At 38.4% G+C, this 24,745-nt stretch overlaps 1 protein-coding gene across 3 annotated transcripts in view; it reads right to left on the bottom strand.

Moving 5' to 3' along the window:
• Nucleotides 1-24,745, bottom strand: part of LOC150103262 (FH1/FH2 domain-containing protein 3-like) — a 469,484-nt gene that overhangs the window by 68,218 nt on the left and 376,521 nt on the right. For 2 of the 3 annotated variants that reach the window (XM_090397848.1, XM_090397847.1), the window contains exon 17: nucleotides 1,707-1,865. In XM_090397848.1, the coding sequence (XP_090253974.1) occupies nucleotides 1,707-1,865 (159 nt within the window). Of the gene's footprint in view, nucleotides 1-1,706; nucleotides 1,868-24,745 lie in introns of all 3 variants that reach the window. The other variant, XM_090397849.1, reaches the window with a different exon arrangement.

Below are 24,745 nucleotides of genomic sequence, written 5' to 3'. Positions count from 1 at the left end.
TTAATCCCACTCATTACAGTTATAATACTCTTGCTCCCCCCCCCCTCCAAGAAATTTCTGTTTTTTTTTTGCAAAGAGCACTGATAAAACTTTCAGAAGCCAACTCTGAATGCAATTCCAACAACATTGCAACTACTTTTGCAGAAATAAAGTAGTAGTTGTAGTAATGCATACTACAACTACTACTTTATTTCTGCATAACAAATGAATTTAAGATGTCACAGCCTCACTGATGAAACATAATGGCACCAAGTAAATAATATATGGAGCTTCAGTTGCTCACTTGATAACTTTGGAAAGATCCAGGTTTGAATTTGACAAGGACGAGGGCTTTTTAACGGAAGGTGAGTTAGCCAGTCTCAAATGGAGATTCTTCTGAACTCTGGTGTTCAGAGTTCAGAAGAATGTACCTAAATGTACATTCTTCTATATAAAATGTTCATTCTGAACGTACATAATGACAAGCATATATTATATACTGGAATTTTATAAGAAAAAGAATAACAAAAAGTAATTTTTAAACCATATTTATTTCAAGTCTTTCTTTTAACTATGAATGCATATTTATTTCAATAAATACTATTAGATATCATCATTTTTTCAGAAACAACTTTAACACTGAATTATTTTGAAGCCAATCTTTTGAAAATGGTACTATAATCACTTAATTTTTCCAGTAAAATATCTTGTTCCACTTCACTGATTGGAAAAAGAAAAGATTGCAATATTTATAAGTAATAAATAAATTTATTTATTTTACTGGAAAATGCTAGGACTATGAATCTAATCACATTTTTAAAGCATAAACAATGCAACTTTTTTAATAATTTAAAACTCTTATGAACAAACAACATAAATAATGTGTAGGAAAAAGTTAAGACTACTGAAAGACATTAAAATTTCTGATACAAGAAATAACATGTAAAATGGTTAAGTCAAATTTATTTATCACTAGGTTAGACTATAATAGATTTAGTTTAATCCTTTATCCCAGTGAGAGCAAACAAAGTGGTGTTGCACTACTTACTGGATAAGATAGTACAACACTATATTTAGTCCTGAAGATATTTTCAGGCGCAAACTTTGTTTGCTCTCACTGGGATAAAGGATTAAACTAAATCTATTATGGTTAAGTCAAGTCATCCCAAAGATTAACTCTCTCAGTTACAATTAACTGCTCACCCATTAAGGGATTAAAAGAAAGAAGGGTAACTGCAGGATGAAATGCAGAAATCTGCTAGTGCGTTTACTCTTGAAAAATTGCAGGATAGTAAGTCTGTTTGATCCATTTCAGCTAGTAGGAGGTTGAAACCAAAAAAAGCTTCAGCACTTAAGCCTACATACACAGTCGCTTGGTTATTAATAAAAAAAGTTAAAGAATAAATTTAATTTAAAAAAATTTATAAAAAATCATTAGCCCATCCATGATAAAATGTGCTATAGGGTTAAAACTTGCATGGGTGGGAGTCACATTAAAAAAAAAAAACTGGCTTATCACAACATTAATCAAGTTACTTATAAAACCAACTTAGCTATTACAGACCATTGAGACCTTCACCATAGCACATTAGAGAGAAGATGAAAATTAAATTTGACAATGTAAAAATAAAAATTAACTTATTTTCTAGCTAACAACTGACCTTTATGCTATGCTACCTAACATTATAAAAGAAAAATGAATATTGTTTTTATTCAAAATAACTGACCTCAATACCCTCTCTGTTCATGATTGTACTATCCATTTTCAGTATTGCTGTCTTTATGGTTCTTGGTGGAGGAAGTTTTGTCATTCCAATGTTAATAGCATTAGAACGCTTTGTGTCTAATACAATAACCTCATGCTTCTTGCTTCCTTCTTGGGTTTTCTATGTAGTACAAGAAAAGAATTTGTATTCAATCATAAAAGACCATGTGAGAAGGAATAACAGTGGGTGGGAAGGAGGAAGAATCTATAACATCAGATAATTCACAAGATCTAACACGATTCATTAAATTATTTGTTAACATGTACAGTAATTTACCTAATCTGTCGTTGGTATGTGACAGATTAATTTACATAAAGAATTCAAATCATGGCACTAATATGGGATCAAAGTCTTTAGTGCTTGAGAAATGCTAGTATTTTTCGAATGCTAGAGAAATAGCATATTCTCCATTGAAATTAACAGAACATGATAATTAATAACATATTACTATTAACCACTTGGGAATTATCATGTCCTGTTAATCTCATTGGAAAATATACTATTTTTCTAGCACTCAAGTCTTTGGTGCTTGAGAAATCAGTATTTCTCAAACACCACAGACTTCAATCTTATACTAATTCCATGCTATGTTTTGCCAGTTTTTTTTGGACATAGCTTTGAATTCTAAAAAAAAAAAATTATTTCTATAATCATTATATTAATTCAAAGCTAATTTCCACAACCCTTTGAAATAAAAGAAAATGAAATAATGCACATGTAAAACAGTTTAACACTAAATATAAAAATTCCCACTTTAATATGTGAATGTTTATTTTACTTTATGTTATACATTACAGTGTTCTCTCAATTATCTGGTTGAATTGAAATATCAATTTTTTGATCAGTTAACTGAATAAATCCACACACACTGCTGTGCACCTTAACAGTTAATATAATAATTTCTTTTAGGCTTACACGGTGATCCGAATACATTTTTGAAAATTATGGAGACAACTACCATGTTTGAATAAAAACTTTAGTTTAATATAGCTAAAATCTACATTCAACGTTTCGACCTTTATGTCAAGGTCATCTTCTGCAGCATACACATTATATACAGAGAACAGGCTACACTACAATCTAACTGGTTTGTTAAAGTTACTGACCAACCGCTACAACAATTGTTGGCCTGATCTGTGGTGGGAAAAAAAAAAAATACATCAACGCTCGAGTCCTATTATTAGTATTATTTGTTGGTTGTAGAATTACATTGGGCGCAACAGCAAGTCTATGTGTATGTGGATATATATATATATGTACATATATTTACAATATGATTATACATGTACATTCCACCAGTTGGTATTGTCGTGACGACTCCTTTTCTGTCGTGTTCTAAATCTATCTAGTTTCAAGTCACTTTTATGAATAATACAACTAATTACGAAAAGATCACCGATCCAAAAGTAGGGAAATTTATATTTATACTGCGCCACCCTATTCTTAGATTAGTCTATATAAATAGTAGGATCAGTTCTAAATTAAGTTAGCAGTTATCTCATTAGGCCGAATCATCTATTATCATTTTTTACTTGGGGTTCCCGCAAGATTCGAACATTTATGAACGGTGCAATAATAAGGAATTCAGGCAAACACAATATTTAGATCAACAAAATAAAACATTTAATATATGATATGGTTAACAAATACAAGAACTCTATTTTAAAATGGAACTATACAATTAACTTAACACTTCTTCTTAGGTCACTGATGCTAATTCAATGTTCTAACTTTCATATACTATTCAGAGTCTCAAAAACACAAATCTTCTTATCTCAAGTTAATATAACAATTTCACATTTTATTCAGTCTTCACAAATCTATCAGCTCAATGTTTATATTCACAGCAGGCAATAAACTATGTAAGCTATATTCCAAACAAATATATTCCCGGATCTTGAGCATCGGAGATATATTACAGTTAATGCTAGAATAGAGAAACTTATACAACTACTCTTACCAGACAAATTCTTCAATACATCAAATTATTGAGAGAGCACTTATGAATTAACTTAATTAACATTTAGCGGAACACACATAACAAATATTCTCCATAGTTTAAACTGTATTACTGTAAGTCGCACTTCACTATTCCAAACAACAGTAATTAGGTACTAATATCTTTTCCTGTTCACTTTTCTCCAAGTAATCAATATAACCTTTTCCTAGGGCAACATAGAATTTAATCGTAATTCAGATTAACTAGAACTAATCAGAATTTTCGCATTGACTGTCCAGTTTCCTTTTATCTGATTACGGCACCAACCTTTCTTCATAACAACAGCAGATTTCGCTTATAACATTAAACCTTATGTTTGACTACTTATAGGTTCACTTCCGAACACTATACTCATAAATTTCTGCCCTGGGGATTTTATAATCTTGGTTCCGCAAAACTCTCTCCTCACTCCTTAATAATAATTCTTCTCTTCCTCTCTATCTTATCTATGACCTTCCTTCTTCTTTACCCTTTTTTCTCTATATTCTATATGACCTTCACTCCCACCTTACGTTCGAACGCCACGCTCTCTTCACTCGTGGTTGTTTACGCGTGCGTCTCCATGACAACAGACTAAACGTAAACATTTCGCTAATGTAATGTATGCTCTGTTACTACTCTTACATGAATGATTACATAACATTAAATATTTGACAAATAAGAACAACAGAATATTTAAGCTACTTCTTTAACTTTTTGATTACGTATACAGTTAAATATAAATTAACACTTTACGTTACACCACATATATTTAGTTATACAAAATTCTATACATATTATTATTTTATAAATTAATAGCAGGTCAGGTTTTCAGTAAATATTTAATTAGTAATTCTTAATTAAGGAATAATAAACAATTTTATATAAACCATGATTAATATTTAATAAGCAATGTTAAATGTGAATGAAAAATAATAAATTACATAACATGGCTTCATTCACAATTTAACAGTATGGAATGGTTTCTAATACTAGCTGGAGGTTGGCTAGAGTCTTGACTTAAGCTGGATCTTGTATATTAGGTAGGCTGAATGTGTGCCTTCCAGATCCTTGGAATTTTCATGCCATCTTTGATGTTGATATATTATTATTATTATCCCCAAGACCTCATGGAGTCAAAGACTCATCTGGGAGGTCCTTTTATCACACACACACACATCTCATCATACCGTGTCTTAAACACACTCAAAATCCTTGCAGACACCACACTCTCAGAAAGCATTCCAACCATTCACAACTCTGCATGAAAAAAACCTGTCTCTCACTCTCCTACTCACACCCTCTTTATACAGTTTCCAGGGATGATCTCTGTATTTCCCCTGATCTCCCACTATTCTCTGTAGAACTTCTCCACCATTGATCATATAACAACCCCTTACCAACTTGTAGGTCTCTATCATATCTCCCCTCTTCCTCCTCTCCACCAGACTCTGCAAATTACATCTTCTCAATCTTTCCTCATACTCAACATTCCAGAGGTCAGAAACTACCTTAGTCCTGAAAACCCGATGACCAAATCTGGGGACAATAGTCCATGTATGGCCTAATCAAAGCCTTATACAACGGAACAAGAATCTCCCTACTTCTACACGTCAGTGTCCTGCACATCATTCCCAGAAGCCTTTGTGTTGTCTTCACAATTTTGGCGATGTATCCCCTAAATTTCAGATCCTTATCCACTATCACCCCCAGATCTCTTATTTCCTCTACCTCCAACAATATATTCTCACCAATCATAAATTCTACATCCCATCTTTGTTTTCCAAATTTTAAAACCTTACATTTTGCAACATTGAACTCACAACCCCATTTCCATGCCCAATCACTCAATTTATTCAAGTCTTCTTGCAAGGCCACAACATCTTCACTACTCTTTATGGTTCGTCCCAACTTTGCATCATCTGCAAACAACTGAATATCTCCATCCAAATCTCTGCCAATATCATTAATATACAAGTTAAACAGTAATGGCCCTAAAACAGACCCCTGAGGCACTCCACTAGTGACTTTCCTTTTCCTGGATATCGCACCCCCATACACAACTTGTTGATACCTATCAGATAGCCAGTCTCCAATCCAATGCACTAATCTAATATCCAACCCCATCTGCTTGAGTTTGACTGTCAACTTATCATGAGGTACTCTATCAAAAGCTTTTGCGAAATCCAAGTATATTACTGTGTAACCACTTTATTGTAATAAGTAAGTAGATTACTAAAACATGACCTCCTTTTAGCAAATCCATGCTGTCCATCAACGATAATACCATTGTTGTCAATCCAACTCTGGATCCTAGTTCTCACAAGCTTCTCCAACAACTTAACCACAACACCTGACACAGAGATAGGCCTATAATTTGATGCTTCAGTTCGATCACCTCCTTTATGAAATGGCACAATCTTGCCCTCTTTACACTCTTTAGGAATTTGACCAAATGCAAGACTCGTATTAAAAAAATATGTCAAGGCAGGTGTCAACTCTCTGGCACATTCCTTCAGAATACACGGTGATATATTATCAAGTCCAACAGCCTTATTTACATCTAGTTTACTCAACTCCCCAAAACACCTCTTGCTTGCTTACAGTCAGTCTCTCCTCCCCATCATCAACTGCTCTCAATCTCTCCATGAAGTCACATTCACAAGATTGAAAGATCTTTATGAACTGATCCTTTACGTATCTCCACCAAACATTCTGCAACAGCTGTCTTTATACCATTTTCTCCAATTAATGTCATCCTTCCATAATCATTCTTTCTTTTGCTGGCTACATATCGAAAGAACTCCCTAGGATTCTTTTTGGCTTCATTAGCTAACTGCTGTTCGTACCGCTCTTTAGCTACTCTCACCAACTAAGTCACCCTCCTTGCCTAGTCTTTGTAGACCTCATGAAATTGGTTATTTCCACTTCTCTTATGCTGCCTCCACAATGCCCTTTTTCTCTGTATTGCATGCTTAATCTCTTTATTCATCCATCTCACACCTTCCTTATTTAACCTTCTCACCCTTGGAATACATTTAGACATTGCATCTACTAGATATTTTTTGAAAATCCCCCAAGCTACATTGATCTCTTTTCCAGCTAACGCCTCATTCCATGCTATACCCGCAAGCTGTCTCCTGAGCTCTTCATAATCACCCCCCCCCCCTTGTTGTTCCACATATACCCTTTTCTCACAGGGGTCCTCGCACTGCTGGCAACCACCCAGGTAATCACCTCATGGTCACTCTCACCAATTGGTGGATGATTTGATACCTCATTTATAATTACATCCTTTGATGAGATGACCAAATCCAAGACACCCTTAATCCTCGTGTGCCCTCTGTTACATACTGTCTGAGGTAGTTATCCCTCAAAAACTCAAGAAACTCATTTTCTTTACTTCCAGTTGCTATCTCATCATTCCAGTCTATATTGCCATAATTAAAATCACCCATAATGATCACCCTTTTCTTATTTGCTTAGCTAATTTGACTATACATTGCACTATCACCACCACCACCATTCACATTACCTGGTCTATAATAACATCCCACCAAATATTTGGGTGGTTTATCAGAATTTCGCAGGCTGTTGCACCCAATGTAATTCTACAACCAACAGATAATACTAATAATAGGACTCGAGTGTTGGTGTATTTTTTTTCCCCACCAGAGGTCAGGCCAACAATTGTTGTAGCGGTTGGTCAGTAACTTTAACAAACCAGTTAGATTGTAGTGTAGTCTGTTCTCTGTATATAACGTGCATGCTCCAGAAGATGACCTTGACATAAAGGTCGAAACATCGAATGTAGATTTTAGTTATATTAAACTAAAGTTTTTATTCAAACACAGTAGTTAATATAATGTTTGGTTATTTAAAGGTTAGACAGCAGAGAAATCACTGTATAGTACTATATTACAGTTTATCGTATACTTACATTTTACATTATAAACTATTCTTATAAAAATAAGAAAAGTCTAATTATGTTATTGTTGATAAGTAATTTCAGATTGGTCAGGATACAAGAGTATATTTGAAGATTTACACAGAAAGCAATCACTATTTCATTTTGAACAGAATTTCCCTAATGTGATCTTCAGAGTTTTGTGGACAGGAGGAGGAAGGATGATATGATCAATTATGGCATAAAATAATGGCTGACGTGAGTAATGAGAGGTCATCCCAAAAACTGTACAAAGGTTATGTGGCTATGGAAGAGAAAAGGAGATTTTTTGCAATGTGGGTGGTGAATGACTGGGATACACTGCCAGAGTGGGTGCTGAGTGCTCCAACACTGAATGTCTTCAAGGCATAGCAAGGTATGATAGTTATTGTGGTCTATGAATGTTTGATCTTCTACAATGAGTCTTTAGACTCCATGGAGGCTTGAAAATAATACTAATATTATAACCAATTTGTTCAATCAACCTGCAGGGATTCTGTATCAGCTACGTTCCTTATCACTCTCCCTAACTTGGCATATCTGGATATCACACTGAAGCCCCTCGGAGATATCTTTGACATAATAATGGACTCAGAACCACCATACATTACTTTCTGATACCTGTCTCGGTCACTCTAATCCATATCACAAGTTTATTTTGCAAACCCATCCATTTGAGCTTTTAAAGCAGCCGCCAATGTGGAAACTTGTCACCCTACTTTCACAACTATCCACCACCAATGTCTCTTCTTAATTACTCTTCTCCAGTTTGCCACACAGTGGAAAAATTCTCCTAAATTTTCTTTGACTCCAATGGCCCATCTTCTATACTGCCCTTTCTTTTTCTTTACTATGATTATTGCTTTCTTAGCTTGCATTTTATACTCCTCATGCATCTAATCATTATCAACTGTCTTGTAACTCCTCTATAACATAACATATTTTCTGCACTACTCATGAAATTTCATTCATTCACTCCTCCTTTATTTGTTTGCCTAACTTATGGTATAGAGTTGAACATTGCTTGTGATGAATCCTAATCAATTCCCATATTTTGTCAACCACTTTTCCAGAGAACACATTAACACACAGGACTTATACTAGCTGACTAATGAGTTCCCCATAATCACCTGCCTCATAATTCCAAATTGTACATATAACTGTTGCCTGCTTATCCATCTCCCAAACCAAAACCTCATGATCACTCTGACCAACCAGCAGGAGTATTGATACCTCATTCCCAATAACAACCCATGAGAATATCACCAAATCCAACATTCTAAAACCTCGCTTTCATCACATCACATGTTGTTTAAGTTAGTTATCATACATCAGAAACTCAACAAATTCACTCTCCTTGCTTTCATATTTCTATATCATAATGGAAACTAGGTGACTAAATCTGAGTCCAATCCATATTCCTATAATTAAAATCTTCCATTAGGATTGCTTTCCTTTTACATGTCCAACTAATGTGTTTAAACATTTCATGGCATTTTAGTAGAACCTATGACATATTAATAGAGTATGAAAATATGTAGACACCATAAAGATTTATTGAAAATTAGTAACAGATATTTCATAATGAAATTAACAACACATCAGTGTGGAATGAACAAGTAATTTAAATGAAGCAGAATACAGTACCAAGTCAATAATGTTGTTCATTCCACATTGATAATGTATTGTTAATTTTAGTATATGAAATGTCTGTTGCTGATTTTCAATAAATAAAGCTTTATTGAAAATAAATACTGTATTTATGTGTTTTCAAGTTAACTGTTGTATTTAACCTGTATTATATTCTACTTCATTTAAATTGCTAGTTTATTCCACATACATACGGATGGATGATGTGTGGTTAATTTCAGTATGAAATCTGTTGCTAAAAAATCTTTACTGTGTCTTTATGTGTTTACATACTCTAATCATTTCAAGATTAGTGTCATCTACACTTCCACACCTATGAAAACATCTTATTCAGTTATATTACTCTCAAAATCATCACATGTCCTAATTTGACACCCCATTCTTAGCTGACAATTTTTCTGCTATCATTAATGGTACCCCTACCTACACACACATCTTTTCTATCCTTCCATAAGATTCTATATCCCTCCATTTCTATTCCCACAGGTATATCATCCTTGGTCAACAATTTCACTTATGCCAGTTATTTTTGGGAATACTGACTCTTTAACACCATCCCCTCCTCTTCCTCCTACTCCTCTCTCTTTTCATTCCCATCCCTCTCGTTCTCAGTCTCATGCTTTCCATCACTCTCCCCTATTTTAATCAATTTCTCATCCTTGTATCCATTTTCCACCTGCCCTTCCATAACTTACCTCTCTCTCTCTCTCTCTCTCTCTAATCCTTAGCTGATGGAGCATGAAGCTTGTTTAAATATGAGTAAGGAACATTGTGTTGTAACTGAAATGGTAGTTGAGGATGATCATTCAAATGTTCAAAAAGTGTGTGGAAGTGATAGTGAGGAAAAGAGGTCGATTACCAATAAAGCATGCGATAAGGATATTGAAAAACACGGTGCAATTAACAGTAACATGGAGAGTGGGATTTAAGGCAAACAAGCTTGTGTGACTGATAAATGAGGTGTTCAAATCTCCCTCCAGCTGGTGAGAGTGACCACGAAGTGATTACCTGGATGGTTGCCAGCTATGTGAAGCTGGTGATTATGAGAAGCTCAGGAAACAGCTTGGAGCTGTAGCATGGAATGAGAAGTTGGACAGAAAAGAGATCAATACTGCTTGGGTGCCATTTAAGAACTACCTGGTACAAATAATGTATAAATATTCCAAGGGTCAGAATGTTCAATAACACAGGTGTGAAACCTATGTTACTGAACATAGGTTTCACACATAGGTGTTGATGAACAAACAGATTCTGCACGCAATACAGAGAAAGAAGACATTATGGAGGCAACAGAAGATGAGTGGTAATAATCAATTTCATGAGAGCAAGGAGGATGACTCAATTGGTAAGAGTAGCAAGAGAACAGATGAGCAGCAGTTAGCTAATATAGAAGAGAATAAAAAAAAAAACTGATATGTAGCCAGCAAAAATAAGAATGATTATGTAGAATGAAAATGGTAAGAGGACAACTGCTGCAGAGGATATGATGAGATATCTAATGCACAATTCATAAAGGTCTTTCATTCTTGTGAATGTGACATTGAATGGAATTGAGCAAACTTGGTGTTAATAAGGCAATGGAACTTGATATATCACCATGTATTTTGAAAGGTTGTGCCAAGAGGCTGATATCTGCCTTGGCATATTTGTTTAATACGAGTCTTGCATTGGGTGCAGTTCCAAAGGAGTGGAAGGAAGGGAAGATTGCACCACTTCATAAGGGAGGTGACAAAACTCGAGAATCAAATTATAGGCCAATCTGTGCGTCAAGTGTTGTGGTTAAAGTATTGAAGAGGCTAGCGAGAACCAGGATCCATAATTGGGTTGACAACAGTGGTTTATCTTTGGTGGACAGCATGGCTTTGCTAAAAGCAGGTCATGTTTTATTAATCTTCTTACTTATTATGCTGGCCTGGTTGGCTGAGTGGTCAGCGTGTCTGCTCTTCAGCCAAAAGGCTGCAGGTTCGAATCCTGCTGTGGGCATGGATATTTGTGATTGTGTTGGAAAATACTAGTGATGGTGGTGGGTGGTAGATGGCATTGGTGTAGTTGCTGTTCGTTGTCATTGGTGGATTGAGTGGTGGAGACAGAGAGTTGTAGAGTAGCTGCCTCCCTCAATGAGTCTTTGGACTTCCTGGAGGTGTCACATAATTATAATTACAATAAGGTGACAGCTACAATGGACATGGATACACAGTGGTATGCTTAGATCTTGCTAGAGCTTTTGATAGATTACCACATGACAAGTTGATAGTGAAATTAGAGTAGATGGGATATTAGACTGGTGCAGAGATGGGTTATCTGATAAGTATCAGCAAGTTGAGGAAGGAACATGTGAGGAAGGAACTGGATTTTATTCAGTTACTGAGGGATAACTATCTGAGACAGCATGTAACTGAAAATACTAGCAGTTCGAGGGTGCTTGACCTAGTAATAGAATCTGAGAATTTGACTGTAATGAATATGACCATGTTGCCACCTATTGGTGAGAGTGATCATAGGGTCCTGACCTGGGAGGTGGCTAAATGTGTGAAATTTTTGATTAAGATAGGGTAGTACATGTGGAATTACTGTGCTGGCAAGTATGACAAGCTTAGGAGATTGCTTGGTTCAGTGCCATGGCATGTAAAACTGCAAGGGTTGTTGATAGGGCATTTGCAGGAGGTTATGGCAGACTGTATACCTATAGTCCGAATAGTAAATCAAGTAGGGGTTAAATGGATGAATAACACCATTAAACTTGAGTTGCAAAAAAGAACAATTATGGAAGGAATTTAAGGAGAAAGGTGACCTGCAGGCACATGAACGGTATAAAGCGCAGGCCAGAAGGGTAACGAGTGTGGTGAGAAAGGCAAAAATAGATTATGAAAGGAAATTAGCCATGCAAGCTAAAGAGAATCTTTCAATATGCTGCTAGTAAAAAAAAAAAACTGTACAAGGCAGAATGATTTTAAGGAACGCCGATGGTATGGAGGTCACTGAATCAGTCGATATAGTGGAATTACCGAGTGAGCACTTTGTAAGAGTATATCATCCAGGTGGTGACGTGAAAGGAATGAAGGAACCATTAGTTTATATGGGAATTGTGGTGAACGAAGTGGGGGTGAATAGTCTATTACAGAACCTTAATGTGAATATATCTGTGGGATTGGATAGTATATCAGCATGGGTCTTACGAGAAGCAGCTAAAGAATTGTCAGTGCCCTTGACCTTATTGTTTAATCTAAGTCTCGGGTCTGGTTTAGTCCCGAAGGGGTGGAAGGAGGGGAAAATAGTTCAACTGCATAAAGGAGAATTCAAGACTTCTTTCTTTCACTATGCATTATTCCTGCTTCCTATGCAGGGTCCGCGTGTTATTTAGATGCGACTTCTTGTTAGTACCACTCCCAGCTGACCTGTCGCCTGGTCTGCCGCTGGGGGAGGGGGGGGATATATTTTTGACTGTAGAAGTGTATGTTCACTGGGCCGGTTTGCCTGCTTGCAGGATGAAAAACGCCAGATAAAACTGGCGGGAAAAACCCTACTGCCTGTGACCAAGACTGGCTAACTTGGCTATGCCTGAGGAAGATCCTCAAATTCCTCACGTCGGCAATGAGAATCGAACCTGAGACACTCCTTCCCCAGGCATATGGTTATGAAGCGCAAAGCCACTAGGCTAACCGCACGGACAAAGGAGGATCCAAGACTAGTGTTGCAAATTACCAACCGATCAGCATATCAGAAGTCGTTGTCAAGGTCTTGGAGAAAGTAGTCAAGGGTAAAATACAGGAATGGATTGATGAAAATGAGATACTGTATGGGGGGGGGGGCAGCATGTTTTGTGAAGGGTAGATCGTGCCTCAGTAACTTGCTGAAGTTTTATAACACAGTGACGGCTGAACTGGATAAGGGTAATGGGTTTACAGTGATACTGCTGGACCTGGCTAAGGCCTTTGACAGGATACCACATGGAAGTTTAATCCGTAAACTGCAACATATGGGAATGGATATAGGCTTGGCGAGATGGATAGGAGGATGGTTGATGGAGAGATACCAGAGAGTAGTTTACTCAGGAGTAGATTCCAAAAGATGGCCTGTGACTAGTGGTGTGCCGCAGGGTTCTGTTCTTGGACCACTGCTGTATAATTTGTTCATTAACGATATAGGGAAGGATCTGAGAGGAATGGTTCATTTGTTTGCTGATGATGCTAAGTTGGGTAGGGCAATAGTGAATGCAAAAGATTGCAAAATTTTGCAGGATGATTTGGATAGATTGGAGGTATGGGCTAAGGAGAATGGATGTCAATTTAATGTGGCAAAATGTAAGATTATGCATTTTGGGATGAAAATATTAGCAGCAGTATATCACATTGGTGGAACTGTACTCCAGGAGATTGATGAGGCCAGGGACTTGGGAGTGTTGGTGGATAGGGAGTTGAAGTTTAGGGGGGGCACATCGCCAAAGTGGCTAAATCAGCTCATCAAATCACTTGGATGCTGAAGAATACTTTGACGAGTAGAGATAAGCAGATTATTATTCCTCTGTATCGAGCCTTGATAAGACCCCATCTTGATTACTGTGCCCAGATCTGGTCACCTAAGTTTCTTCTTGATGGGGGAGGGGAGGTTGAGACGATCCAGAGGCGAGTGACCAAGATGATAGTAGGTCTACGGAATGAATCTTATGAAAACAGGTTGAAGATTTGTGGGTTGCAGAAATTGGTTGATATGTGGAAAAGGGGAGATATGATTGAGACATTCAAATTGCTGAAGGGTTTCTATAGGATTAATTCAGAGGATATTTTGAAAACAGGACTGGTGGTGGGAGCTGGGCAAGAGTGTTGTTAGTAAGGGTGTTAGTGCTAGGTTTTTTACTTTTAGAGTGGTGAATGAGTGGAATAAGCTGCCAGAGTCTGTTGTGGGTGCTATGGCAGTGAATGAGTTCAAGTATGATAGACACTGTGTGAATGTCGAATAGTTGTGATGGACATGATGTTTTGGGCCTCCCTCGATGAGTCTAAGGACTCCTTGGAGTCTGTCCGTAATAATAATAAGTTGTGTATGGGGGAGCAATATCACAGAAGAAGAAGAATGCCACTAGTGGTGTGCCTCAGGGGTCTGTTTTAGGACATTACTGTTTAACCTATGTTAATGATACTGGGGAGGATTTGACTGGGGATATTGAGTTGTTTACAGATGATGCAAAGTTTGGAAGAACTATGAGGAGTAGAGCAGATGTTGTGGCCTTCTTGAATAGACTGAGTGAATGTCACAGGAGTGGGGATACCAGTTCAATGTTGCAAAATATAAGGTTTTAAAATTTGAGAAACAAAGATGGGATGTAGAATTTATGGTGAAAATATTATTATTATTATTATTTGACCTCCATAGGCTTTAAATTTTTCAGGAAATGACAATGTATACTAAAATATTAATTAAAAAACTAATTAATTAATCAATACCATCCTATATTTAATCAATACCATCCTATATTTCGGCAATATTTACATTGCCATCTTCTGAGAACATTAAAAACTATGATATGTGCACACAGGCACTAACAACAAGCAAATAAGGCTGAAGAAGGCAACTAGCATTGGCTGTTGGGCCGATGTTCTAAGGATGCATGCTTCCCAAATTTGGGGCAGTCTCATGCACCCAAATTTGTTTGGGTGTATGACCTCAGATCTAAAACACTTCCCAAATTTGCGATTTGGGAAGTGTTTTAGATCTGAGGATGATTCCAGGAACAATCTTTCATATTTATATTTGCCATGGTGTAGTAAAGTGGCTTTCTTCCAGCGTATTCTGTGGTGGGTATCTAGTGTAGTCTGCAAAGTCCTATAATTCCAATCATAGTTTTTGTTCCCAGAAGATGGCAATGTAACATTGCCGAATACAGGAAGGTATTGATTAAAGTTTTTTAATTAATATTTTAGTATACATTGTCATTTCCTGAAAAATTTAAAGTCATATATAACCAACGTATAAATTTATCTACAAGAATTAAGACCTGGAATCAGAGACTCATCACTGGAAGCACACAATCTTTGCACACAGTGCTCATTAAACCGTGCCTTAAACCATTCAATGTGTCTATACCCACAACACATTCCACTCACCAACCATTCTCCATGCAAAGAACCTACTCCTCACTCCTCTGCACACACACACACACACCCTCCTTATGCAGTTCCAGTGATGACATCTTGTCCTAGACCCCTCTCCCTAGTCCCTCATTCTATGAAAAATCTCCTTCATGTCGACACGATAACAACCCCCTGACTAGCTTATATATATCTCAGTCATATCCCCCCCTTTCCTCCTATTCATGAGGCTCTGCAACATACATTCTCTCAATCTGCGCTCATACTCCACATTCCAAAGATCCCTGACCACTTTTGTGAATCTATTCTGGACCCTTTCCAACATATCCTCATCCCCATGAAAACCAGGTGAACAAATCTATGCACAATAATCCATATGAGGCCTGATCAAGGCCTTATACAATGGTATCATAAATTCTCTATTTCTGCATGTCAGGGTCTTCTGCATCATTGCCATTATCTGATGTGTTGTCTTCACAACTTGTGCAATGTGGTCCCCTTGTCCTAGACCCCTCTCCCTAGTCCCTCATTCTATGAAAAATCTCTTCCATGTCGATGCGACAACAACCCCTGACTAGCTTATATATATCTCAGTCATATCCCCCCCCCCCCCGTTTCTTCCTATTCATGAGGCTCTGCAACATACATTCTCTCAATCTGCGCTCATACTCCACATTCCAAAGACCCCCCCCCTGACCACTTTTGTGAATCTATTCTGGACCCTTTCCAACATATCCTCATCCCCATGAAAACCAGGCGAACAAATCTATGCACAATAATCCATATGAGGCCTGATCAAGGCCTTATACAATGGTATCATAAATTCTCTATTTCTGCATGTCAGGGTCTTCTTCATCATTGCCATTATCTCATATGTTGTCTTCACAACTTGTGCAATGTGGTCCCCTAATTTCAGGTCCTTGTCCACCATTACTCTTAGATCTTCATCTCCTTTACTTCCCTTAAAGTTTTCCCACAAGTGTATACTTTTCATCCCACCATTGCTTACCAAATCTCAAAACCTTATTACACTTTGCAACATTGAACTGACTGTTCCATTTACCTGCACATTCATGCAATCTATTCATGAATGCGCAGGTAACATCCGCTTGACTCTGGATTGCTCTCCCCAGTTTTGCATCATCTGCATATCACTAGTTAAACCCATTCCTAATATCGTTAACATACAAATTGAACAACAATGGCACCAAAATTGACCCACAAATGATGGCACACCACAAGTGGCCTTTCAGGATACTGCACCCTCATATACAACTTTCTGATACCAATCTGACAGCCTATCTGACAGCAATTTATATAAGAACTTGTCATGTGGCAGTCTATCAAAAGCCTTTGCAAAATCTAAGTATGCCACTTTATATGCATCTCCCCTATCCAAGGTATATCACCTTGTTATAGTACATAAGTTAGTCAAACATGATCTCCTTCCCCCTTAACAAACCCATGCTGTTAACTGCAGAGAATACCGCTGTTATCGACCCATTTCTGTATTCTACTTCTCACCAATCTCTCCAGTACCTTCACCACAACTCCAGATATATAGATGGGCCTATAATTTGAAGCTTATCACCTCCTTCATACCACAGAACAATTTTACCCTCCTTCCACTCCCTTGAAACCTGTGCTGTTGTACGAATTTTATTAAACAGGCATACCAATGCTACTGCCAATTCCCTGGAACATTCCCTTAAGATTATTATTGTTATTATTACCCCAAGACCTCATGGAGTCAAAGACTCATCTGGGAGGTGTTTTTATCACACATACATCTCATCATACCGTGTCTTAAACACACTCAAACTCCTTGCAGACACCACACTCTCAGGCAAGGCATTCCAATCATTCACAACTCTGCCTCTCACTCCCCTACTCACACCCTCTTTATACAGTTTCCAGGGATGACCTCTGGTTTTCCCTTGATCTCCCACTATTCTCTGTAGACCTTCTCCACCATTGATCATATAACAACCCCTTACCAACTTGTAGGTCTCTATCATATCTCCCCCTCTTCCTCCTCTCCACCAGACTCTGCAAATTACATCTTCTCAATCTTTCCTCATACTCAACATTCCACAGGTAAGAAACTACCTTAGTCAATCGCCTTTGGACCCTTTCCAACATCTCTTCATCCTTCTGAAAACCCGGTGACCAAATCTGGGCATAATAGTCCATGTGTGGCCTTATCAAAGCCTTATACAACGGAACAAGAATCTCCCTACTTCTAAACGTCAGTGTCCTCCGCATCATTCCCAGAAGCCTTTGTATTGTCTTCACAATTTTGGCGATGTGTCCCATGAATTTTAGATCCTTATCCACTATCACCCCCAGATCTCTTATTTCCTCTACCTCCAACAGTATATTCTCACCAAGCATGAATTCTGCATCCCATCTTTGTTTTCCAAATTTTATAACCTTACATTTTGCAACATTGAACTCACATCCCCATTTCCGTGCCCAATTACTCAATTTATTGAAGTCTTCTTGCAAGGCCACAACATCCTCACTACTCTTTATGGTTCGTCCCAACTTTGCATCATCTGCAAACAACTGAACATCTCCATCCAAATCTTCGCCAATATCATTAATATACAAGTTAAATAGTAATGGCCCTAAAACAGATCCCTGAGGAACTCCACAAGTGACTTTCCTTTTCCAGGATATCGCACCCCCATACACAACTTGTTGATACCTATCAGATAGCCAGTCTCCAATCCAATACACTAATCTAATATCCAACCCCATCTGCTTGAGTTTGACTGTCAACTTATCATGAGGTACTCTATCAAACGCTTTTGAGAAATCCAAGTATATTACTGTGTATCCTTCTCCTCTGTCCAAGGAAGCAGTCACTTTATTGTAATAAGTAAGTAGATTACTAAAACATGACCTCCCTTTAGCAAATCCATGCTGTCCATCAAAGATTATACCATTGTTGTCAACCCAACTCTGGATCCTAGTTCTCACAAGCTTCTCCCACAACTTAACCACAACACCTGACACAGAGATAGGCCTATAATTTGATGCTTGAGTTCGATCACCTCCTTTATGAAGTGGCACAATCTTGCCCTCCTTCCACTCTTTAGGAACATGACCAAGTGCAAGACTCGTATTAAAAAAATATGTCAAGGCAGGTGTCAACTCTCTGGCACATTCCTTCAGAATACGCAGTGATATATTATCAAGTCCCACAGCCTTATTTACATCTAGTTTACTCAACTCCCCAAACACCTCTTGCTCACTTACAGTCAGTCTCTCCCTCCCCCCATCATCAACTGCTCTCAATCTCTCCATGAAGTCACATTCACAAGATTGAAAGATCTTTATGAACTGCTCATTAAGCATCTCCACCACACATTCTGCAACAGCTGTCTTTATACCATTTTCTCCAATCAATGTCATCCTTCCATAATCATTCTTTCTTTTGCTGGCTACATATCGAAAGAACTCCTTAGGATTCTTTTTTGGCTTCATTAGCTAACTGCTGTTCATACCTCTCTTTAGCTACTCTCACCAACCAAGTCACCCTCCTTGCCTGGTCTTTGTAGACCTCATGAAATTGGTTATTTCCACTTCTCTTATGCTGCCTCCACAATGCCCTTTTTCTCTGTATCGCATGCTTAATCTTTTTATTCATCAATCTCACACCTACCTTATTTAACCTTCTCACCCTTGGAATGCATTTAGACATTGTATCTACTAGATAGTTTTTGAAAATCCCCCAAGCTACATTGATCTCTTTTCCAGCTAACTCCTCATTCCATGAAATTGGTTATTTCCACTTCTCTTATGCTGCCTCCACAATGCCCTTTTTCTCTGTATCGCATGCTTAATCTCTTTATTCATCAATCTCACACCTACCTTATTTAACCTTCTCACCCTTGGAATGCATTTAGACATTGTATCTACTAGATAGTTTTTGAAAATCCCCCAAGCTACATTGATCTCTTTTCCAGCTAACTCCTCATTCCATGAAATTAGTTATTTCCACTTCTCTTATGCTGCCTCCACAATGCCCTTTTTCTCTGTATTGCATGCTTAATCTCTTTATTCATCAATCTCACACCTACCTTATTTAACCTTCTCACCCTTGGAATGCATTTAGACATTGTATCTACTAGATAGTTTTTGAAAATCCCCCAAGCTACATTGATCTCTTTTCCAGCTAACTCCTCATTCCATGCTACACCCACAAGCTGTCCCCTGAGCTCTTCATAATCACCCCCCTTGTAGTTCCACATATACCCTTTTCTCACAGGGGTCCTTGCACTGCTGGCAACCACCCAGTTAATCGCCTCATGATCACTCTAACCAAATGGTGGATGATTTGACACCTCATTTATAATTGCATCCTCTGATGAGATGACAAAATCCAAGATCCTCAATCCTCGCATGCGCTCTGTTACATACTGTCTGAGGTAGTTATCCAAAAGTCAAGAAACTCATTTTCTTTACTTCCAGTTGCTATCTCATCATTCCAGTCTATATTGCCATAATTAAAATCGTCCATAATGATCACCCTTTTCTTATTTGCTTGGGTAATTTGACTATCACCACCATCCACATTACCAGGTTTATAACAACATCCCACCAAATATTTGATTCTATTCACCTCTATCTCACACCATACTGCCTCAAACCACTGGCCCTATTTCCCTCTTGCATCTCTACCTTCTATGGACATAACTCTTTCTCTATCATCAATAGCACTCCCCCTCCTTTTTTTACCCCTTCTATCCTCACGAAACATATCATACCCTTCCATCTCTATTCCTGTCAGGATGTCGTCTTCATCCAACCATGTCTGACTTATTCCGACAATCTTTGGGTGAACAGATGCAATTAGTGCTACCAGTTCATCTGCCTTGTTCCTTATACTTCTAGCATTGGTATACAAACACAACAGCTCATTTCTGGATCTACAGCTAGTTCCACTGATACCACTCACTTGATGTGATCTCTCCATGCTCGACTGGGCCATTTCCCTTTCTGCTTCTTCATTTCAGAACCCTTTTCAATTCCAACTGTTTCCTCTTGATCCCTGGTCATCCCATTCCTTTCGTGCCTACACATGCTCTCACTTCCTCTTGGAGCATCCACCTTTCTCACGCTGTGTACCCCCGTCCACCCTGAGCCTCCCCGTTTTCCTGCTCCTTTTGCACACCCATTCTCTCATTTTCTAATACTCATACCACTCACTTCCCCATTCATAACCACTTCTTCAATCCCTCCTGTCTTACTCTCCTGCTCTTCCACATCACTCCGCTCTTGATCTGATTCATTCTCTCTATTCATTTCTCTGCCTTCCAGCAGCAGTCTCTTCATCTTTCTCAATGATGTGTGGTGATATGTGTGATGTTAAGATGTGTGGTGATATGTCATCAAATCCTATCACCTTATTGAAGTCAATTTCCTCAAATACATCCTGCTCACTCATAATTAAGCCATCTCCTCCTATGTCCTCTACACTTAAGTTCCGCATGATTCCACCCTGATCAGGATGAAACACTGATCACGCTTATAAATTGATCACTGAATACCTGAACAATGTCTTCTGCAGCAGTTAACATTCTCCCACTTTCATCCATTAACTTCATCTTACTATTATCATTCTTCCTTCTACTTGCCACATATCTAAAAAACTCCCTAAGGTTTTTATTTTCCTGATTTGACAATTTCTGCTTGTACTCTACTTTGGTTTTCCTTACTAACTGAGTCACTCACCTGGCTTGTTCTTTACACTCTTCGTGCGACTGGTTATTTGCTATTATTCATCTTGTACTTCCACCAAAGTACTTTCTTTTTCCAGATTTCATGCTTAAGCTCCACACTCATCCATTTTACACCTACCTTATTCAGCCTTTTGGCCTTCAGAATACATTTGCACATTGATGCTGTTATGCATTTCTCTGTCAGATCCCATGCAGCATTTATTTCCTTACTGCTCAACTCCTCATTTCATGTTATAGCTCCAAGCTGTCTCCTAAGCCTGTCAAAATCATCAGTCTTATAATTCCACATATATCCTTTCCTCACAAAAGTCTGCATATGACTAGCCACAACACAGGTGATTACTTCATGATAACTTTCATCAACTGAAGGAAAGTGTGAAACCCCTCTCACAATCACATCCTCTGATGAAATGATTACATCTAGAACTCTCGATCCTCGCATGCCCTCCTTTATGTGCTGCCTGAGATAGTTATTTTTCAAGAACTCGAGAAATACATTTTCCTTATTCCCAAATGCTATCTCTTCATTCCAATCTATACCACCATAATTAAAATCACCCATAATAATTACCCTTCTTTTGTTCACTAATCATCCAAGTTGTTTATACATTTCTTCATCACTACCCTCCACATTCCCAAGCCTATAACAACATCCAACTAAATATGTCTTCCTCTCAACCTCCACGCTACACCACACTGCCTCATAACCATTGCCACTATTCCCCCCCCCTTTTATGCCTACCTTATGCAGACTTAATTCCCCTGCTATTATCAGCAGCACTTCCCCTCCCTTCTTGCCCTTTCTATCCTCGTGAAAAATACTGTATCCTCCCATTTCTATTCCCATTACAATATCATTTTCATTCAACCATGTTTCACTTATTCCAATGATTTTGGGACGAATAAACTCAATCACTGAAACCATTTCATTCCTCTTATTTTTGATACTGCTGGCAGTAAACAAACATAGTAATTCATTTTTAGGTCTATAACCAGTCCTATTCAAGCTACTTGTTTGTTGTGATTTTTCCACCACACCTGCTCAATCACCACTTACCACACATCTGTTCAGTATCAACTTTCCCACCCACATTGCAATATACTCCGTCTTCATACACACATTCATTGCCACTTTGAACATCCACTCTCCCTATGTCATGTCTTCCCATCCACTCGAGGTCCCCCCCCCATTCCCTGTTCCTCTTGCATTCCCGTTCTCTCTTCATCTCTCACACTACTACTACTGTTTCCACTGGCAAGCACTTCTGTCTCTTCAGTACCACACTCCTGATTTTTCCTTCATCTCTTTCTTCAGATTTCTTGCAAGTATCGCACACACTATACTTTCATCCAACAACACTTTCTCCAAAGTCATTAAATGCAACCCATATATTGTTGGAGGTGGAGGAAATAAGAGATCTTGGGATGATGGTGGATAAGGATTCTCGTAGACAGGCTTATACGTTGGTTATGCATTTCTAAACTGTGCCGTGAACCGTGTACCGCTGCAGACAAAGAATTTGAAAAGATACGAGGCCGACAGATGAAAAAATTCGAAAAATTAAAAAAGAATTCTACCGTCAATCCAAAACTTGCTACCAACACCGTAATCAACCTTTCTTCAGTCACCCTGAAGCCTGAAGCACTCAACGTGCTTTCACGTGGCCACAACTTCGCCATTGCTCCCAGAAAAATACCAAGTGAGGATATTCTGATCCAGATCGAAAGAGGAATCTGCCACCTTCCACATCAAATCGCCAACAGTGTAAGGCTGGATGTAGCATGTGTCCTTTCCAAAGCAAAACCACCCAAAACCAACATATCCAACAAGGAATTTAAAGCTCTACAAGAATTGAGAAATAATAAAGAATTAGTTATCACCAAAGCGGATAAGGGAAATGCAACTGTAGTACTTAACCAAAAGGACTATAAAGGTAAGCTTAATGCTCTTCTACTAGATCGGGCTACTTACCTCCCTATCAATTACAATCCCACCAACTCACAAATTAGAAAACTTCACAGGCTTCTTAAGAAAGTCACTTCTTGGCCTGTAGAAGTTACCAACAGATTAAAGCCATTTAACTCTATACCCCCCCCCCCCCATATTTACGGACTCCCAAAAATACATAAAGAAAATGTGCCATTACATCCCATAGTGATGGCATTGATTCCCCCACATACAAATTAGCTAAACATTTGGCCAAAGAGCAAACTTTAGAGCTAATCCAAGCTAAATTTTCTCCCGATATCTCAGCCCTATTTCAGTTCACAATGAACTCAGGCTATTTCGTTTGGAATAGCCTGAGTTCATTGTGACGGAAAATTCTACAAACAAATAGAGGGGATAGCCATGGGTTCACCACTCTCCCCCACCCTTGGCCAATTTCTTTATGGAGACCTATGAGGAAAAAGCCTTAGCCTCTGCCCCACAAAAACCAACCATATGGCTTAGCTACGTTGATGATGTGTTTGCTATTTGACCACATGGCTCTGAAACACTCCTCTCCTTCCTTACACACTTAAACAACCAACACGCCAGAATCAAGTTCACCCTGGAAAAAGAGGAAAACAACTGCCTCCCTTTCCTAGACACACTAGTCACCCGCCAGCCTGATGGAACCTTGGTTTTCTCAGTTTATAGAAAACCCACCCATACAGGCAGATACATTCACCAACAATCCCCCCCACACACAACATTATGGAGTGGTGAAAACACTATACAACAGGGCTAAGCTAATCTGTTCTAACGACATGGCCCTTAACACTGAACTAAATCACATCCTCAACACTTTCTCAGCCAATGGCTACTCCCCCCAAAAAAATCCAAAAAATAATAAAACCTACAAACCACAGCCCCCATCCACAACAAAGATTACTCTAAATCCATCACCATTCCCTACATCCGAGGCACCTCGGAAAAAATTACCAAAATTCTAAAAAAACGACCTCACCTCCTGTTACAGGCCTTACAGAAAATTGGGATCCCTTATCCGCTCCACCAAAGACCAACCACTTCCCCTAGACCTACCTGGTGTATACCAGGTCCCTTGCAGTTGTAAACTGTCGTACTTTGGCCAAACAGGCAGGACAGCGAATATCAGAATTTCTGAACATAAGGACTACATCCGGTTTCACAAGTACAGCCATTCTGGTCTTGCAGACCATGCTCTGGATACATGCCACAGAATACAGTGGAAGAAAGCTACAGTAATACACCGGAGCAAATACAAATTCGAAAGATTATTTATGGAATCAGCCTCAGCCCTAAGAAACTCTCCAAACCTCAACAAATTTGGTTGTATGCAACTGCCCCAAATTTGGGAGGCATACATCAGCAGACCTTCAGCCCAACGGCCAAGAACACCTACTTAGCCCGCCAGAGGGCACCATCAGGACTTCTAGGAGAACGATAGCTTCATATCTTCATTCTCAGTTACTGTATTGTAGTGCCTGTGTGCACCTGCCTTTTTGTAAGTTCCTTTTGAAAATGGCAATGTGACATTGCCGAAATATCGGAAATATTTATTAAAGTGTAATTTAATTTATATTCGGATCTACGTTGTTTCAATTCCCTAAGTGGTTTAGAAAAG

The sequence above is a fragment of the Typopeltis vanoorti genome, chromosome 9, assembly GCF_054136105.1.
Source record: "Typopeltis vanoorti isolate ZY-2024b chromosome 9, IOZ_Tvanoo_1.0, whole genome shotgun sequence".
Taxonomy (NCBI): domain Eukaryota; kingdom Metazoa; phylum Arthropoda; class Arachnida; order Uropygi; family Thelyphonidae; genus Typopeltis; species Typopeltis vanoorti.
Note: the sequence above shows the minus strand (reverse complement) of the source record. Positions and strands in the feature narration are given on the sequence as shown.